Here is a 19,181-nt window from a genome sequence, read left to right on the forward strand (position 1 = left end):
GAAGGGTCTCTGCTCCCCCCCCCCACTCCCTCGCTGGCTAGAAAGCAGCTGTGATCCTGCCATGCGGCTCCTCTGCCAGGCAGCCTCTCTGAATTAGCCGCCGCAAGAACCTACGGTGCTGCCTTATAGGCCAGGTTGCCAGGTCTAGCCCAGTGTAGTCGACACTGACCGGCAGCGGCTCTCCAGGATTTCATGCAGCGGACGTCCCCAACCCCACAGGACTGGGGAGGGGAGGTTTTGAACCTGGGACCTTCTGCATGCAAAGCACTCATTCTACGAATGTGCCCCAACCCTGAGAAATAAAACAAGATTCTAGACCTCATGGTTCTCAGTTTGTGGGGACTTCAGGAGCGGCCTTATGTAGAGCCACAGAGGCGTACCTAGGGCAAGGAGCCGCGTTGGCACCCCCCGCTGCAAAAAAAATCCCTTTCCCATAAGAGCCACATTAGAAATTACAACTTTTTTGAAACCCAAGTGGTGTTTATTTCATTTATAAGAGATTTCTCACCCACCCTCCAGCCTAAGGTCCCAGGGCAGGTTGTAATAGTAGTAGTAGTAGTAGTAATAATAATAATAATAATTTTTATTTATATCCGCCCTCCCCAGCCAAGACCAGGGTCAGGGCGGCTAACACCCGAATTAAAACAATTGATTGAAATACAACTTAAAAACAAGATTAAAATACAACATTAAAACATTAAAATACAGCCTCATTTCAGTGGAAACTCAAATCAAAAACTTTTTTGGGGATGAAAACGTCAAGTCTTCACCAAGGCTAACTATCCAAATAAGCGAGAAGCCCCTATCCACCCCTGGCTTCCCTCCTCACCCGGTGACACACTATTTTGAACCACTGCAATAAAGATTTCTTTGCATTATTGCACAGAGTTCGGTAAGGTACTGGGTCTCTCCCCCCCCCCCCCGCCTAATCACACCCCACCCTTTTTGGCTGCAAGGGACAATGGTGTAACTTGCAAAAGGCAAGCTGGAAAGAGCAGCTGTGAGGTCGCTGCTGCCGCTGCTGCCCCCTGCTGGCCTTCCGGAGAGCAGAACAACATGGGAAGAACTGGATGAGACCAAGTGGGGACCACCTGGTATTCCAGCATCCTATTCTCATAGTGGCCAGCCAGATGCCACTATAGGAAACCTGCAAGCGGGACCCTCTCTCCCCTCCTGCAGTTTCCAGCACTGACACGCAGAAGCATCGCTGCCTCTAACTGTGGAGGGCAGAGCGCAGCCTAGGAGCCACCAATCGCCCTCTCCTCCTGCGTGAATTTGCCTCATCCTCTATTAAAGCCATCCAGACTGACGGCCATCACTGGCTCCAGTGGGAGGGAGTTCCACAGTATAACTAAGCATGAATAAGGGCTTTCTTTTATCTTCCAAAATTCATTGCATTGAATGCTGTTGTGTTTGTGTCTGTAAGAAGCTGCTTTGGATTATAGAGCTGGAGAGCTGAAGGGCTGGTTTCTCTGGCATTTGTATCCCTCCCTTCTTCGACGGAGTTTGAGGCATAATAATAATAATAATTTATTATTTATATCCCGCCCATCTGGCTTGGATTCCCCAGTCACTCTTGGCAGCTTCCAACAAAATATTAAAATACCGTAATACATCAAACATTAAAAGCTTCCCTAAACATTTAGGCATGTGTGTTTTCTCATGTTTCGTCCTCACAACAGCCTTGTGAGGTAGGCTTGCCCGCTGCACGTTGCCTGGCCCAGCAGTGTTTACTGCTGAGGGGGGGTTCAAAAGGAGAAGGATCGCTGGCCCTGCTTTGCACGCAAGATAATTTTCCCTGGCTCGTTTTCCTTGCACTTTGATCGCGGCTCCTGTTCATCTGGACGGCGCGCAGAGAATGATGTGCGTAGAAACTAACCTACTGTACAAAAATTTACATGGGTTGCCCCGCCCACTTTTGCCTCTGGCCCCACCCACCAGCGCCATGTGGCCCTCGGAAGGTTTCCCAGAAGAAAAGTCGGCCCTCGGGCTGGAAAAAGCCTCCCTAACCCACCACAGATTTTTTTTTTTAAAAAAAACTGTTTGATTAATGCAAGTCAATCAGATTAACCATTTGTTGACAAACCGGTGTCACTGACAGATTTTTAAAGTTTTAGTCCTCCAAGAGGGCAGCATTGCTTGAGGAGTGAGACTTTGCAATTCTGCTGAAGGTAGCTGGATTCAGCCCCACGCAGTGTTTACTCACCCCTGTTCTGTTTGTATTTTGCAGGCACCTGCATTCCGAGAAGAAGTTTCCAGAAGGTGTTTATCATTGCTTATTTATTTATTTATTGGGGGATTTTTCCTGACCATTTTTTAAAAAGCCTTCCAGTACGACAGCAGATTGCGCATAGTCGTCCGGTGCAAAGAGAAGGGCACACAAACACACAGCGCACCCGACACATAACTGTGCAACTCACAGCTGCAGGATATAATAGCGTTGGATGGCTTAGGCAATATTTCTGAGTGGTTGATTGATTGCATTTATACCCTATATTTTTTTGCCAAGGCGGCAGATACACAGTTCTCCCCGTTCCTCATTTAATCCCCAAAACAACCTTGCAAGGCAGGTTAAGCCGAGCTTCATGGCTGAGTAGGAGAAGAATCCGTACAATTATAGATTATTAATGGAAAAATGGAAAAAATTTGCTGCCCTTTAGTGACGTTCCAAAAGGCACGGTCCAAAGGGGCCTGCCCCACCTTGCACAACAGCAGAGCCGGCTAGGGGTGGGTGAGATTCGGCCGCCTGTCTGCAAAGTGCTGCTGGGGTCGGGTGGGTACCCTGACCGCCACCGGCATCCCCTCTCAAACCACGGGCTCCCCTCTGCGCTGCTCCGCCACCGAGGCAGCCGGCTGCCGCCCACGACTCCTCCGATTGACGTCACCCTCTTCCCTGACCCACAATCGCCCAAGGCCCAGGGAACGCCCGCCTGGCCGCTTTAGGCTAAGCTGATTCCAAATATAGCTGCCGTTCCCGGCAGGTCTTAATTTGATCTGGCAGCCATGAGAGGCTGTCACATTAGGAGGGCTTAAGTGGGGGCCTTGGAGGGGGGGCAGCAGTGACGTCGGGGCCTGGAGGGCAGCCGACCCAAAGCGCGTCTGTCCGCGGGAACCACCTGCTCCTGTGCCTTTCTGCAAATCCCCAAATCCACCTGAGCTGTGGAGAGTTGCAGAAAGGAGCGCTTGCTATTTTCCGAGACGCCTCTTGCTTTTTGGCTTCCCGGCTCACTCCACAAACAGAAGGGACACACACAAAAATATTCCCCTCTCTCTCATCAATTCTGCCCCCCTGCAATTCCAGCTTCTGTCACTCACCCCCGCCCCCAAATCTAACTTGCAAGGCAGCAAAGTGGGCATTTGATCCCAAGTATTAACACAGCGCCTGCTGTCCCAGAGGATACGTCTGACGCAGTTCCCCAACCCCATATTTGAGATCTTACAGCAGTGGGAACAAGTCTCTTTCAGCCCAAGGGCCACAATTCACTCCCAGCAAACCTTCTGAGGGCCACATGGCGGTGGTGGGTGGTGCCAGATGTAAACATGGGCGGAGCAAGGAATCTCAATCTGACCTTTGTGCAGGAGGCACATTTACCCTCCAAAGTCAGGCGAAAACACTGAAGGAGGTTGCGAAGCAGGGCTGGCGAGGGGGCATGGCCTGGGGAGAGCCCCAAGGGCCACATAGTGAGGGCTGCAGGGCTACATTTGGGGCTTAGGGGTCCCCATCCCTGTGTCTAAAAGGCTGCGGTAAAGGTAAAGGGACCCCTGACCATTAGGTCCAGTCATGGCCGACTCTGGGGTTGTGGCGCTCATCTCGTTTTACTGGCCGAGGGAGCCAGCGTACAGCTTCCGGGTCATGTGGCTCAAGCCGCTTCTGGCGAGCCAGAGCAGCGCATGGAAATGCCGTTTACCTTCCCGCCAGAGTGGCACCTATTTATCTACTTGCACTTCGGCAGGAGGAGGGACTAAGCAGGTTGGCAGGAGCAGGGACCGAGCAACGGGAGCTCACTCCATGGCGGGGATTCAAACCGCCGACCTTCTGAACAGCAAGTCCTAGGCTCTGTGGTTTAACCCACAGCGCCACCCGCGTCCCTAACGGGCTAAGGCAGCCCCCCCAAAAGTTACGAGAGTAATTAAGAAACAGTCACTTTGAAACAATGTCACAAGTCATGTGTTAAGAAGCAGCTTAACACAGATTCCAGGGCCTTCTTAGAAGCCAGTCAAGGAGGAGCTCTTTGTGGGGCCACCACCACATGCCCGAAGAAGACCCCGTCCCTCGTGCCCCAAAATGCACAATGTCCAGATGGCTGGACCATAGCTTGGGCTTCCGAGGCTGGTCTTGAGACCCGGGGAGGTTCACCTGGGTCTGGATGCCACGCAGCTCTTATCAGAGTCGACCTCTTAGAATGAATGGACCAAAATTAGTCATATCCATTGGTTTCAATGTGTCTGCTCTGAGCGGGATTAGCATTGGGTGCAACCCAGGGGTGTTTCAGACAGCCTGGCCCCAGAGCTATTAAGTCCTGAATGTCGTTTACACCGGGCCAAGTTCAAGGTGCTACTCTTAGTATACAAAGCCCTTAACAGCTTGGGACCAGTTTAGCTGCAAGATCGCCTTAGCCAATCTAGTCCCACTCGATACTTTGATCTGCAGAATGGGTGCAGTTACAAGTGCCATAAAACGCCCATCCACATTTGTAAGAAATGGGCCTTTTAGTGTGGCAGCACCTGCACTTTGGAACTCCCTGCCTTTTGATATCAACCGGGCACCTTCACTGTCCCCTTTCGCCACCTGCCAAAAATGTCATTGTTTAGGCAAAGTTTATGCGTTGTTTTAATGCTGCTTTTAGCTTATTGCCGAGTTTAATTATTTTCCTGAAGGTTTCAAACAGTTGGGGGGTGTTTTTCACAAATTCTTTTTGTAAACCGCTTTGAGGTCTTCTTTACAGGCCTTGGCTGGGGAGGGCAGGGTATAAATTATTATTATTATTATTATTATTATTATTATTATTATTATTATAGCCAAGTAGTCTATAAGACAAGAGAAAACGATGTTGCATTTGCAGAGAATGTCGCAGCAGCAAAGGGAAAATCTTACAGCGCCCCAGTATGGGTGGCCTGGCAGCCACAGACGGGTCTTCTGGGGGAAATGAGGGTGGGGGAGCAGGTGGGGTGTCCCTTTTCATCCTAGCAAAAGCAGCAAGCAGCGCCTGGAGCTTGCAAATCACCTCCCAGTCAGATTTGGCTAGTTCAGGGTCAAACAGCGCCATCTGTTGGGAATGTCCACTTATGACATGCCATGGGACGCATCATCCCAAGGGAGCAGCGATGCTGGCAGCCTAGAGCAGCCTCTGCTGACCTGGCGCCCTCCAGCTGCCTTGGACTACAGCTCCCATCAGCCCCAGCCGTCCTGGGAGTTGTAGTCCAGTGCGCCTGGAGCTTGGCGAAGGCTTGACTTGGAGAGCATCTTCAGGGAGGGCTGTAAATGTCTCCCTAGAGCAGGGGTCAGCAAACTTTTTCAGCAGAGGGCCAGTCCAGTGCCCCTCAGATCTTGTGGGGGGGCGGACTATATTTTTTGGGGGGGAATGAACAAATTCCTATGCCCCACAAATAACCCAGAGATGCATTTTAAATAAAAGCACACATGTTAAATACTCGTGTTAAAAACACGCTGATTCCCAGACCGTCCATGGGCCGGATTTAGAAGGCGATTGGGCTGGATCCGGCCATCGGGCCTTAGTTTGCCTACCCATGATCTGGACACTAGACTTCTGTTGATGCAGCCCAGAATAGCATTGGCCTTTTTTGCTGCAGCAGCACTGACTCAAGTTCAGCTTGATAGGTTTTATTGGTTATCCTAGCTTTGCATATTTTTGCGGTGGTGTTTGGTCTTGCACCTGACACAGAGTGTGAATCCTAGGAAGGAATAAACTGAACTCAGTCGGGCTTACTTCCAAGTAGAGCACTGTGCCAGAGAAACCTATTGGAATAATACTATTCACTTTCACACTTGCAACTATCCCATCTAAGGCTAAAATCTCCTGCCCACTTAACCTGGTCGGAAGCCCCACCTGAACACCATTGAACTTACTGCCAAGTAAACCTGTGTTGGGTTGCACTGTAAAAGGTAAGGCAGCACAGAAAGCTAGCTGGATCTCACCGGCTCTTTATTCTCTGTTTCCCCCACCTAGGTTGCCAAGTCCTCACCCTGGAGACGGTGAACCTTTTCCGCAAGTATATCTCCATCCTAGATGCCCCCATCAGTTATCTTCAGAGCCCAGATGTCCTGATTGTGTTGGCAAGAAAGGATGCAGACTTAGCCAAGGTGAGAGCCATAGGATATCCAGAGTTCCTAGTGCAGCCCATTCCAATTTCAATCATCATCATCATCATCATCATCATCATCATCATCATCATCTTCCCACTCACCCAGCAGCCTTGAAAATGAACTTGAGGTTCTCAAGAGTTGCTGCTTTTCAAGACAACCAGCCATCTGCACAGTCCCTTCTGCAAACACTGGTTCTACCATGTTCAAAACGAAGGGCAGGCAACCTCAGGGGCCAGATGTGGCCCTCTACAGCTGTCAGATCTGGACCTAGGGTGCTCCCCAGGGCACCCCATGCACCAGACTTGCTTTGCCCCCTTCTGAGTGCTCTTGTCAGCCCATACCCTCATTTGGGTGATGTGGGGCTGTTTCTGACAGAAGCATTAGAGCAGGTGGTGGGTAACCTCAGGCCCATGGATGTGGCCCTCCAGGCCTCTCTATCCGGCCCTTGGCATTCTCCCCAGGTCATGACTCTCATCACCCTTGTTTTGTGATCTCCTCTAGTGCTTTGGCCTCCCTGGGATGTGTCTTGAGCTGTGATAGCGGCTGGATTCAGATAATTACGTGCCTATATGTGTGTGTGCATGAGACAGACACACACACACAGAGAGAGAGAAACCTCTGGTTTTGAGCACCCTGCGCTCCTTCGCTAGGAGAGGAGGGATATAAATGCAATAAATCGTAATAATGACTAGAATGTAGCCCACTTCACAAGAGGCCAAAATCACACCCAGGGCCCCGCCCACTTTTTGCCTCTGGCCCCCACACCACCCGCATGTTGCCCCTGTAAGATTATCTGTGAGAAATGGGTTGCAAAAAGCTTACTCGATTTAGATGAAGGTTGTATTAGAATCCCAACCCCAATAGTACAGTCGTACCTAGGTTTTCGAATGGAATCCAATCCAGAAGTCTGTTCAACTTCCAAAAATGTTTGAAAACCAAGGCGAGACTTCTGATTGGCTGCAGGAGCTTCCTGTAGCCAATCGGAAGCTGTGGAAGCCCCATCGGACGTTCGGGTTCCAAAGAACGTTCAAAAACCGGAACATTCACTTCCGGGTTTGCGGTGTTCGGGAGCCAAAACATTCAAGAACTAAGCTGTTTGAAAACCAAGGTACGACTGTGTGTGAAACAGAAGAGGTCAGACGATTTGCCTGTTGAGGCCTGTATTGTCTCCTCTGACTGGCCTCAACTCTCCAGGGCAGATCTTTCTTCTCCTCTCCTACCAGAAACCCTTTTTAACTAAAGGAAATTGACTGTGTCAAATTCTTGGGAGAAGAGAGAGGTTTTAAGCGGGTGCCGGAAGTATCTTAATGTTGGTGCTGGGCAGACCTCACCGGGGAAAGCGTTCCACAGAACCAGGACAGGGGCAGCAACCAAACAGGCGAGGGAAGAGAAAGTTCTGCTTCACCCAAGGCGGTGTTGTTCTCTTGTCCTTCCAGAGAGCCATGCAGTGCCACCACAGCCAGCTCCTCTGGTTCCGACGCCTCTACCTGTTCTTCTCGCGCTACGTGGTGATCAACTCGCTTCGCAGCCTCTGACAGGGAAGGGCCCTTTTACTCTCAGGATGCTTGGGAGATTGGCAGGAGCGAGAGAGGCTGGAGGAGGGAGGTCCTCCTTAAAACTCTTGCTGAGCCGAGGAGGGCACAAGGTCTTTCCATCCCGCTGACGCAGTCTGGCTGAGATGACGGATGTCGGAGAAACTAAGCACTGATCTGTGCCCGATTCTGCGAAGGCGAGCAAGACGGAAATTTACAAGGCGACATAGATTATATGAGAGATGGGCGCCGAAGGAGAGGATTTATCCTGGAATGACTTCACTTTGCCAATGTTTACAGTGTGCCATCTTTTTTCAAAAGTCTCTTTTTATCATTCCACTTACGCACCACTTCCTGTAAAAGCACCTCAAAGCGATTTAGCAATAAATGGACACAGTTGCTGAAAAGTGCGGCCTCCCCCAGGCAAGTAAGTAAAGTCCCAAGTGGCGTGCGTGGAAGACTCAGCCCAAACCTCTCTTATCCTTGAACTTTGGTGGATGGGCCTTGGGTCAGGGAGAAATAGGGAGGGGCCAGTCCCCGGAACTAGCTATTCACAGAACAAAGGAAGTAAGAGGCGTGCCCTGCCTCGATGGGCATGCTGGTCGAAAAAAATGTCACAAAGATTCAGAAGAGTCAACTGACTGAGAAAGCACGGACACGTTTGTTTGAATTCCTGTATTTGGTTTTGAACTTCTAGTATCTACCAGGCAGAAGTGGCTTGATGCCTGGAATTTTATCTTTAACTAGCTTGGCAGCAAACATATCCATCACACCCGCCCTCAGCCGGACGTCCCTTACAAGCTCACGTAGGGATGAAGTGGGAGCACCTTTTGTGTGCTGAACTTCTTGGATGGCATATGTAGTGCTTTCTAGATGCCTTTGGACTCCCAACTTCCATCATCCCCAACACCTGAGGCTAAGCAACAGCCCTGTGGAGGGCTGAAGGTTCCCCAAAATGTGGTTCTAGAGCTGGGTGTGGTATAATGCGGCCTAGGAACCACATACCTACGGGACTGCCTCTCCCGGTATGCCCTGCGGAGGACCTTAAGGTCCACAAATGACAACACCTTGGAGGTCCCAGGTCAAAAGGTGGTTAGATCGGTCTCAGCTAGGCCAGGGCCTTTTCAGTACTGGCCCCGACTTGGTGGAACGCTCTGTCACAAGAGACCAGGGCCCTGCGGGACTTGACATCTTTCCACAGGGCCTGCAAGACAGAGCTGTTCCGCCTGGCCTTTGGTTTGGACTCAGTCTGACCCTTATGTTGCCCTCCCCTTGTGGTCTTGATCTATTGACTACTTTTAAAATGAGGCTGCATTTTAAATTGCATTTTAACCTGTATTTTAAATTGGTCCCCCCCCATTATGCTTTTACTATGATTTTATTGGTGTTAGCAGCCCTGAGCCTGGCTCTGGCCAGGGAGCGCAGGGTATAAATACAGTGGTACCTCGGGTTACATACACTTCAGGTTACAGACTTCGCTAACCCAGAAATAGTACCTCGGATTAAGAACTTTGCTTCAGGATGAGAACAGAAATTGTGCTCCAGCGGTGTGGCAGCAGCAGGAGGCCCCATTAGCTAAAGTGGTGCTTCAGGTTAAGAACAGTTTCAGGTTAAGAACAGATCTCCGAAATGAATTACTGTAAGTACTTAACCCGAGGTACCACTGTAATTTATTTATTTATTTGTATTATTATTATTATTATTATTATTATTATTATTATTATTATTATTGTCGCTAGAGTGGGAGAGACCGGAGTTCAAATCCTACTCAGCTAGGAGGCTTTCCCTCCCCCTGGGTGGCCTCTGGCCATCTGCTGTGTCTCTCGGCCCGGTCTACGTCGCAAGGTTGTGGCAATGAGAAAATGTGGAGGAGAACCAGGTATGTCACCTGAAGAAGGGTGGGTAAGAATGCAAACCGACGTTTAGCCAGTCTGTAAATAAATAGATGGAAATGTGATAAAGCAGACATGATTTTAACTCACTAAGATGGCAGGAGCCACACTGAGGACCTGGCCTTCAACCCACCCCAAATGCCACTACATTATTTGAGAGGCTCCCTTATTTATATCGATGTCCTCACATGCAGCATGTGCCTCAAGTCTCTCACTGATTTCAGCCTCCACCTTTGCCTTATGGAGTCCCGAGGTCCAGTAATAATAATAATAAATTTATTATTTATACCCCGCCCATCTGGCTGGGTTTCCCCAGCCACTCTAGGCGGCTTCCAACAAAACACTAAAATACAATAACCTGTTAAACATAAAAAGCTTCCCTAAACAGGGCTGCCTTTAGATGTCTTCTAAAGGTTTGGTAGTTATTTTTCTCTTTGACATCTGGTGGGAGGGTGTTCCACAGGGCGGGTGCCACTACCGAGAAGGCCCTCTGCCTGGTTCCCTGTAACGTGGCTTCTCGCAGCGAGGGAGCTGCCAGAAGGCCCTTGGCGCTGGACCTCAGCGTCCGGGCAGAATGATGGGGGTGGAGGCACTCCTTCAGATATACTGGACCGAGGCCATTTAGGGCTTTTAAGGTCAGCACCAACCCTTTGAATTGTGCTCGGAAACGTACTGGGAGCCAGAGTAGGTCTTTCAAGACCATCTGGTTCCTGTGTATTTCCACAAGGCACACCAAAGAATGTAGAGAGCTTCCTTGGATTTAAGTTTGCGTAGTTCAGTATTGTCTACACTGGCCGGCAGCAAATCTTAAGATCCCTTCTGTTCCATTGAGCTTCCGGGTCAGAGAGTATGCAGCAGAGAGTGGTTTGTTTTACAAAAATACAAGTTTTATTTCCCAAAGGTATTTGAAACAGAGATCAATCTCTCTCTCAGTGATCCAGGACAGATGGGCTATGGGGTGTGTGTGTTGAGAATGACCAGCCTAGGGGGCCGCTGCCCTACCAGAACGGGCTGGGTCACTCTTTGGACATACTCCTGATGGTGGGGTGTCCTTTCACAGCCTTCTCCCATTCCTTGCCGTTGATGGCCTCTATGGTGACGCTGCTGACTGTCCCCTCGTCCAGGCAGTGCGGAGCTATTCCTGAGAGAAGGAGAGAAGCTTCATCAGGCAATGCTCTCGGACTCCTAGGGATGGTCCCCTCAACTCTTGTGTTTTTGTCCCAGGCATAGTGAAACTGTGGCTCTACAGATGCTGCTAGACTCCGATTTACGTGCTGGATTTACGTATAAGCTAAACAAGCTATAGCTTAGGGCCCCACTCTCCCCCAAAAAATTTAAAGGGGGAAAAAACTGGGTGTACATTTCCAAAATGTAAGATAAAAAACAAATAAAATAAAACCTACATACAGCAACAGTGTTTTGTGTTGTGTAGGCTCCTATTTGTTATGTGCAAATGGCTTTAGATACCTATTAGGTCCTTAAACTACCATATAGCATATATTCAACACAAAAAACAGTGATATTTGTTGTTGACAAGAGGGGGGTGGACATATAGAGGGCTCCCATTACCTTCAGTAGCTTAAAAGGTAAAGGTAAAGGGACCCCTGACCATTAGGTCCAGTCGTGACCGACTCTGGGGTTGTGGCGCTCACCTTGCTTTATTGGCCAAGGGAGCCGGCGTACAGCTTCCGGGTCATGTGGCCAGCATGACTAAGTTGCTTCTGGCGAACCAGAGCAGCGCACGGAAACGCTGTTTACCTTCCTGCCGGAGTGGTACCTATTTATCTACTTGCACTTTGACATGCTTTCGAACTGCTAGGTTGGCAGGAGCTGGGACCGAGCAACGGGAGCTCACCCCATTGCAGGGATTCGAACTGCCGACCTTCTGATCAGCAAGTCCTAGGCTCTGTGGTTTAACCCACAGCGCCACCCACATCCCTTCAGTAGCTTAGGGCCTTATCAAACCTCACTCTGACTCCCATCAGCCCACAACCATCATGGCCAACCAACAGGGATTATGTGAGTTGGAGTCCAACAACCTTTCAGGGGCCACAGGCCTGCCACCTGACAGCAGCCTCAATTCTCCAAGTGCCGGTTCTTACATAGTCAAAAGGGCACCATCTGTACGCAGGATGGAGATACTGTCAGCCGTGGGAGAACCCTCCAGTTTTGCAGGAGTACAGAAGTCTTTAAGGAAAGAACTCTCACTGGTTTGAAACACCCCTAAAAACACCTTATTGGGACTGAGGATCTCCAGCAGCCACAAAATGCTGACTTGTCTGTTTGGGAGTGAAGGAGGGCGACTGGAATGGAGTATACTGGGAAAGGGTCGCTGGAACCCCAAGTTGGAGCACCCTGTGCTGCAATGTAACACTATCAGTTGTATCGGGAGGGGGGAGCTGTACAGAAAGCAGCAAACCAAGGAAGACTCCCCCCCCACCCGCCACCCTCTTCAAGCCTCAGGCCCCCTGTGGACAACTCCCTACCGTAGCCGTCTGGGTTGGAGCGGGGCGTGTAGAAGCTCTGGACGCCGCATGTCTTGCAGAAGGTGTGCTGGGCGCAGTGGGTGTTGAAGGTGTAAGTGGCGAGGCTGTCAGCACCCTTGGCGAAAAGGACGACAACAGCATGACACTTAATAATAATAATAATAATTTATTATTCATACCCCGCCCATCTGGCTGAGTTTCCCCAGCCACTCTGGGTGGCTCCCAATCGAGTGTTAAAAACAATACAGCAATAAATATTAAAAACTTCCCTAAACAGGGCTGCCTTCACATGTCTTTAAAGATGAGATAGCTGCTTATTTCCTTCACATCTGAAGGGAGGGCGTTCCACAGGGCAGGCGCCACTACCGAGAAGGCCCTCTGCCTGGTTCCCTATAACCTCACTTCTCGCAATGAGGGAAGCGCCAGAAGGCCCTCTGTGCTGGATCTGTGTCCAGGCTGGATGATGGGGGTGGAGACGCTCCTTCAGGTATACTGGACCAAGGCCGTTTAGGGCTTTCAAGGTCAGCACCAACACTTTGAATTGTGCCGGGAAACGTACTGGGAGCCAATGCAGATCTCTCAGGACTGGTGTTATGTGGTCCCGGCGGCCGCTCCCAGTCACTTTAGCTGAGAGTCCTGCATTGCAGGGGGTGGACTAGATGACTCTCAGGGTCCCTTCCAACTCTACGGTTGTGCTTGACTAGCTGAGCCCAGCAGGTCTCTCCTTATGCATTAGCATACAATTTCCTGAACAACTCAGGACCAGCTTACCTGTAGGGCTACCTTCCCCTATACAGGATCATCAGAAGGAGAGCTTGCTGATAGAAGCTGTGACCTATGGATTGTCACCTGGTGGGGCATGCAGGGCGTGCTTTGGGGTGGCTCCTCCCACACTCAGGAATGCCCTCAACCCCCCCTTCACCCACTGGGTCCCTCTCTGGGGTCATCAGCTGGCAACTCCTCCAGCCTCTTCAGCATCCTGATCTGACCAGCCCCTCCTCTTGACTTTTGCCTTTTTGTTTTCCGTCGTTCCGTTTCTCTTCATTTAAACTGTTTTAATGTGTGTTTGTTCCCTTGAAAACCCCTTTGAGATTTCTGCAAACAGAAGCAGTGCCAGAGATATCATAAAATAGAAGAAAGAATCCCATCATCGCAGGTGGAGGGAGAGAATCTGGCTTTGAGAATAGGCCAGCAGTCCTTCAGATGTTGCTGGGCTGCCAACTCCCGTCATTCCACTGGGAGCGGGGGCCTTGGGACATCTGGGGGGCAGCCAGAGGCTCCCCCAGGCCTGGAACAGCAGCTGCTTGCTGCCTTCATTGCCAAAGGCAAGAGCCGAGGCGTCAACTTTTATCTAGATTGGCAGCCAAGTTTCTGTGCAAGTTGTTTTGCAGCCAGAGAGGGCAAAGGGCAAAGCAAAGTCCTGCTTGGAAAAAAGCAAGGGTATGATCACCATTGCAACTGGGAAAGGAGATGGGCAGAATAAGGAGAAAGGGTGAATCCAGGCCTGTCTTTGCAGTCTGGGGTTGTTGTGCAGCTGTTGGGCGCACCCTCCCCAACTCGCCAAACCTACCTTCAGCAACTTGAAGTGCGAGGCAGGAACGATGAAGTGCTTGTTTTGCTTCTTCACACAGATGCTGCAACTGGAAAAGGCAGGAGGGAAAGATTAAAGAAGTCAGGACTAAGTTACCTGAAAGGCCACCTGCCCCCCACGCCCGTATAGTCCTGCAGGATCAAACCACGCCCACCCACTCCTCTGCTGACCGTACAGGAGGTGTCAGCTGACGAGTGGGAGGGCAGGGTATAATTCTGCATTAGATTTACGTCCCAGTAGGGAACAAGATCACACTGTCGTGACAGCAGGATTTAATTACCTCATCAGCTGAGCAGGGATTTATAGCCCTTTGCAAAGAGGCCCTTTGAAGTATGTTGTGCACAAAGAGGCTTTTGCAAAGCATTTAAAACAGCTCATGTGCTCCTATTTGAGCCTCCAGAGACTTGAATATTTTTATGCTGTATTGTTTTTAACACTCGATGGGAAGCCACCCAGAGTGGCTGGGGAAACTCAGCCAGATGGACAGGGTATAAATAATAAATTATTATTATTATTATTATTATTATTATTATTATTATTGAACCGGGAGCACAGAGAGACTCACAAAGGGCTTTGCAAGTCTCTCTCCCTCCCTCTTTGTCTCAGATCTTGGGAGGAAACTTGCAGAGCTTTTTCTAAGTCTCCCCACACTTCCCTTTGAAGCCCATGAGTTTGGGGACCTAAAGGAGGGAGATACTTTCACAACACTTTGTGAGTCTCCCAGAGATCCCTTTTAAGCCTTCAAGATCAGGGGCTTAAAGAGGGAGCATGGGGAGACCTGCAAAGCAAAAGGGATTTGGACAGGTGGGCAACCCAACTCTCAAATTTGGCCCAAGAAGTAGATCCTGATAAAGACCTGGCCTGCAGAGCAAAAAAGGATCATCTGAAGAAATTCTATTTGCAGCACCACACCCTACAGAATATCATAGGCCAGTGACCCAAAAAGGGGCGTTTTCTGCAGTTGCCCTCAATATTATGTGATGCCCTTCCTGCTGCCATATATGGTGCAACAACCACCATTTGCTGCAGATGCTTTCTGCAGACTTACCTTTTTGCCCAGGATTACTTTGACTCCCTAAGATTGAATCCTGTTTTAATCTCTCTGAATTCCCTGAGCTCCTGTTTTTACTTTGGTTTTTGCACCCATTTATGCTACTGCTTTGCGAGTTCTACATTCTTTTTCTGTTTTAGTGAAACAGATTTTTGAAAAATGCTTGGAAAGGATCGCTAATTCGTGAGCATCAGTTCCCCATGGGCACGAGGTTCAACACGCTCCAGGGGGGTATTTGTTTCACAAGGTATAAATGTCGGGGAAACCAAAAAAACTCTGGACGTGTGAGTGCATGAGACTGGGACTGTGGGCAAAAGCGCCACATTCTAGGAACAGTTCTCTGAAAGAGCAGCTCTTGTGTTTGACCATGCTGCTATGCCCATGAACTCGCTGTGTGTTGGTGTGCTTTCTGAACGCTTTCTGTAAACCCCCCTCAAAGTGGGAAGGGTCGGTGGAGAGGGATTGTGGATGACACTCACTTGCAATCAAAGACGTGGAGGTCGGCCGATGCCCAGACCTCAAAGCGTACAGCCCCACAGTGACAGCCCCCTGTGTGCTTCACCAGCCCTTGGTACTCACTAGAGGGAGAGAGAGGGGAAAGAACAGAGGTTCCTTAATGCTCCTTCGAGGTCTGAATCAATGCACTTTTGCCTTGCTGGCCAACCACCGTATTTTTCACTCTATAAGACGCACTTTTCCCCTCCTAAAAAGTAAGGGGAAATGTGTGTGTGTCTTAGGGAGCAAATGCAGGCTGCGCAGCTTTCGCTGAAGCTTCGCTTCACTGGAAAGGTGCTGCTAGTTTTAGAGGAGAACAGAAAAAAATAAATTCTCTCCCTCTCTGTGCAGCACCCCTTCAGCGAAGCAGGAGGAGAAACGGAGCCCCTTCCGTTTCTCCTCCCGCTTTGCTGGAGAGGCGCTGAGCAGAGAGGGAGAGAATTTTTTCCCCCTGTTCTCCTCCTCTAAAACTAGGTGCGTCTTTTGGTTGGGTGCGTCTTATAGAGCGAAAATACGGTGTTTGCCATTTCTGGAAGCAGAGAAATTGCAGAAGATGAACTTTGTATCTCTCCCTGGGGAGGAAAAGAGAGCCGGTGGTGGTGTAACGGTTAGAGTGTCATGCTAGGACCCAGGAAATACCAGGGTTCGAATCCCCACTTGGCTATGAAGCTCACTGGGTGTCACCTTGGGCCAGTCACACGGCCTCTCAGCCTAACCAACCTCGCAGGGTGGTTGTGCGGATTAAAGGAAGAAAAGGAGAACCATGTACGTCACCTTGCAGGGAAAGGTGGGAAACATATGCAATCCATCAATAAGCAACATTTCCAGAGCCACTGCCATCCGGTGAGCTTCTTAACGGAAGAGGGATTTGAAGTCAGGCCTTCCACATCTATTGGCCAATAGCAAACTAGTTAAGAACCTAAAAAGCTGCCTTTATAGCAACTCAGGCCTGGTCCATCTTTCCCAGCGCTATTAGGAGCTGCCTGGGATTGAATATGGGGCCTTCTGCATGCAAACCTTGCGCTCTGTCATAGAGTTGTGGCCCTATCCATAAAAGCAAAGCAAGATCCTAGTCCTCATGGTTCCGAATAAAGGGTTGAAGCAGGAACACAAGAAGCCACCTTGGTCTGAGTCAGGTCCCAGGTTCAGTTCCCACAGTTGCCAGGCAAAACTGGGAAAAGGCAAGTCCTGCCTGAGATCCTGGACAGCACCTGCCAATCAGTTTAGACAATACTGATCAATGGGCTGATTCAGCAGAAGTATGCCTGGAGAGCTCAGCTGGTTTAGCTCCAAGGTTGCAGGTTCAATTCCCGTATGGACTCCATGATTCTAGGACAGGGGCCAGCAAGCTTTTTCAGCAGGGGGCCAGTCCACTGTCCCTCAGACCTTGTGGGGGGCCAGACAATATTGTGAGGGGGGAATGAATGAATTCCTATGCCCCACATTCAGAAGGACACATTCTACTCGTGTAAAAACACCAGGCAGGCCCCACAAATAACCCAGAGCTGCGTTTTAAATAAAAGGACACATTCTACTCATGTAAAAACACACTGATTCCTGGAACGTCTGTGGGCCAGACTGAGAAGGCGATTGGGTCGGATCCGGCCCCTGGGCCTTAGTTTGCCTGCCCATGTTCTAGGAAGACAGCTTCTTAAGCTCCCATTGCATTCAATTGGACTTACTCCCGGGTAAGTGCTGTTAGGACAGCAGCCTTGGACGAGCTGGGAATCCCCACTCCTACATTAAAAAAAACATCCTGAAAAATAAAGCACTCTTCTTCCACCTCTACGATTCTATAGGGGCGAGGGGCTTCGTTTGGAAGGGTGGGGCATCTAGCTTGCATTTGCAGGACCCCCGCCCCGCAAAAAAAAGGTTGGGCGCTCCAGCAGGTGCAAAAACAAGACGCTTCCCCCAAAAGGACGGCGGCGGTGGCGATTGGAGCTTTCGATGCACGGGAGCAAAAGGGGAAAGCAGGTTGCGCAGGTGGGCGGGGGCGTGTCCCGGATCGGGCCCCCCTCCCCTCCATCCTCGCCTCCTCCTCCTTACTCACAAGGTGTCCAGCAAAAGCCTGGCCGCCTCCTCGCAGCTCACCCGCTGGCGCTTCTGGAACTGCAGCCAGCGCTCCTTCTGCGCCCCCAGCGCCAGGGCGCACAGCTCCTCCGGGGCGGGGGCGGCGGGGGTCGCCTTGCCCGGCGGGGCCGCCTTGCCTTTGGAGGAGGCGCGATCCCGGGGGGAAGAGGGGATCGGGGCCGGCGGAGGCGGAGCGGGAGCTTTCCTGCCGCCGGACTGGGGGCCTTTGCGCGTCGCGGCAGCCGCCGGGGTCCTCTTCGCCTTCCCCATAGCTCCTTTTCCCCCTCTCCTCGCCACGCCGCCCCTCTTGCGCTCGCCGCCTCGGCCGCCCGGGGGCGCTCCAGAGCTGTGCCAGCGCCTCCGGTGAGGAGCCACGTGGAGGAGGAACTATGGGGAGGGGGGAAAGGGGGGGCTCCTTCGGGGATGCCCTTTCCAAAATCCCAAGGCTGGAGCAAAAAAGCGCAAAAGGCCTTGAGACGCGGATCGACCTGTCATCATAACTATACCTTTCATGCCAGCACCAGCTGCCGACGTTTCTTGCACGGGGATTAGAACTTCCAGACACTTCTTATATGATCTGGTATTTTTATTTTCTTACATGTACAGCAGAACCGTCATCTTCCTGGCAAAACTTTTGAATCTGGAACTAAACTTTATACTCGGATAACGCGGATGTTCTTCTGTGCTTGTGCTCTGTTATTTTAACCCATGGGCAACTGCACTCATTCTTTATGCCTGTTTCGCAGATCTGTTTTTCCATTTTTTTTACTTTCATCTGCTCCCATTTTAATATACATGATAAAATGGAAATTTTGAAATTTTAAAACCCCGTGGCCAACTCCGGGCTTGCGGCGCTCATCTCGCTTTATTGGCCAAGGGAGCCGGCATACAGCTTCTGGGTCATGTGGCCAGCATGACTAAGCCGCTTCTGGCGAACCAGAGCAGCACACGGAAAGGCTGTTTACCTTCCCACCGGAGTGGTACCTATTTATCTACTCTGCGGGCTTTCAAACTGGTAGGTTGGCAGGAGCAGGGACCAAGCAATGGGAGCTCACCCCGTTGCAGGGATCTGAACTGCCGACCTTCTGATCAGCAAGCCCTAGGCTCTGAGGTTTAACCCACAGCGTCACCCACGTCCCCTATAGATAATTTAGGAAGATGGAAAAATTGGAGAAGTACTGATATGCAGCTGAAAACAGAATTAAAAGGAAGGGATGCGAGGGGAAGTCGGGAGATTCAGAGTAATCTCAATATTTGGATTTTGTACTGTTTTATGTTGTATGTTTATATTTCTGAAAATCAAATTAAAAAAATTATGGGGGAAAAGAAGAGTCAGTGTGGTATAAGTGGTTTGAGTGTCAGGCTAGAACATGGAGGAGATTCGGGTTCAAATCCCCACTCAGCCATGGAGCCCATCAGGGGACCTTAGGCCAGTCCCTATCTCCTCAGCCTTAACCTACTTTGCAGAGTTGCCGGAAGATAAAAGGGAAAGGAGGAGGTGCATGTTTGCTGCCTTGAGCTCCATGGAGGAGATGCGGAATATAATTACAATGAATGCAGAAACAAACAAATATATGCAGTCTCACGCCAAGGCATGCAAAGGTGACTCAGCAGTAAACAGCGGAATGATCCATGCCTCCTTTAAGCAAGTCCTCACCCTTACTGGGTGCCAATTCTGTGTCTCATTTAATGGTGGCGATGAGATCACCGCTGATCATGGGAACCGGATGTTGTGAACC

General features: G+C 50.3%; 2 protein-coding genes across 2 annotated transcripts in view; one reads left to right on the plus strand and one right to left on the minus strand.

The window, feature by feature from the left end:
• The window catches only part of PIGL (phosphatidylinositol glycan anchor biosynthesis class L), a 39,037-nt gene extending 30,773 nt beyond the window's left edge, over positions 1-8,264 (plus strand). Inside the window, exons 5-7 of the mRNA XM_083588016.1 lie at positions 2,231-2,262; positions 6,189-6,322; positions 7,762-8,264. Coding sequence (XP_083444142.1) covers positions 2,231-2,262; positions 6,189-6,322; positions 7,762-7,860 — 265 coding nt within the window. The 3' untranslated portion in view covers positions 7,861-8,264. The remainder of the gene's footprint in view (positions 1-2,230; positions 2,263-6,188; positions 6,323-7,761) is intronic.
• Positions 8,265-10,614: 2,350 nt separating this feature from the next.
• On the minus strand, positions 10,615-17,785 carry CENPV (centromere protein V). Its single transcript, XM_083588031.1, has 5 exons — positions 17,423-17,785; positions 15,357-15,455; positions 13,806-13,875; positions 12,236-12,350; positions 10,615-10,890 (listed from the first exon to the last, which is right to left on the minus strand). The coding sequence occupies exons 1-5, from the start codon at positions 17,710-17,712 to the stop codon at positions 10,766-10,768; spliced, it is 699 nt and encodes a 232-aa protein (XP_083444157.1). The 5' UTR covers positions 17,713-17,785; the 3' UTR covers positions 10,615-10,765.
• Between the last annotated feature and the right edge of the window lie 1,396 nt (positions 17,786-19,181).

Source organism: Podarcis filfolensis (genome assembly GCF_964270895.1).
Source record: "Podarcis filfolensis genome assembly, chromosome: 15".
NCBI classification, from domain to species: Eukaryota; Metazoa; Chordata; class Lepidosauria; order Squamata; family Lacertidae; genus Podarcis; species Podarcis filfolensis.

Bases quoted from the DNA above. Each gene is read 5' to 3' on its own strand.
- CENPV (XM_083588031.1), bottom strand. From the start codon at position 17,712: ATGGGGAAGGCGAAGAGGACCCCGGCGGCTGCCGCGACGCGCAAAGGC. The intron at 15,456-17,422 runs GTGAGTAAGGAG...CTCTCCCTCTAG, and splicing joins AGGCTTTTGCTGGACACCTT to TGAGTACCAAGGGCTGGTGA. The intron at 13,876-15,356 runs GTGAGTGTCATC...TGCCTTTTCCAG, and splicing joins CTCCACGTCTTTGATTGCAA to TTGCAGCATCTGTGTGAAGA.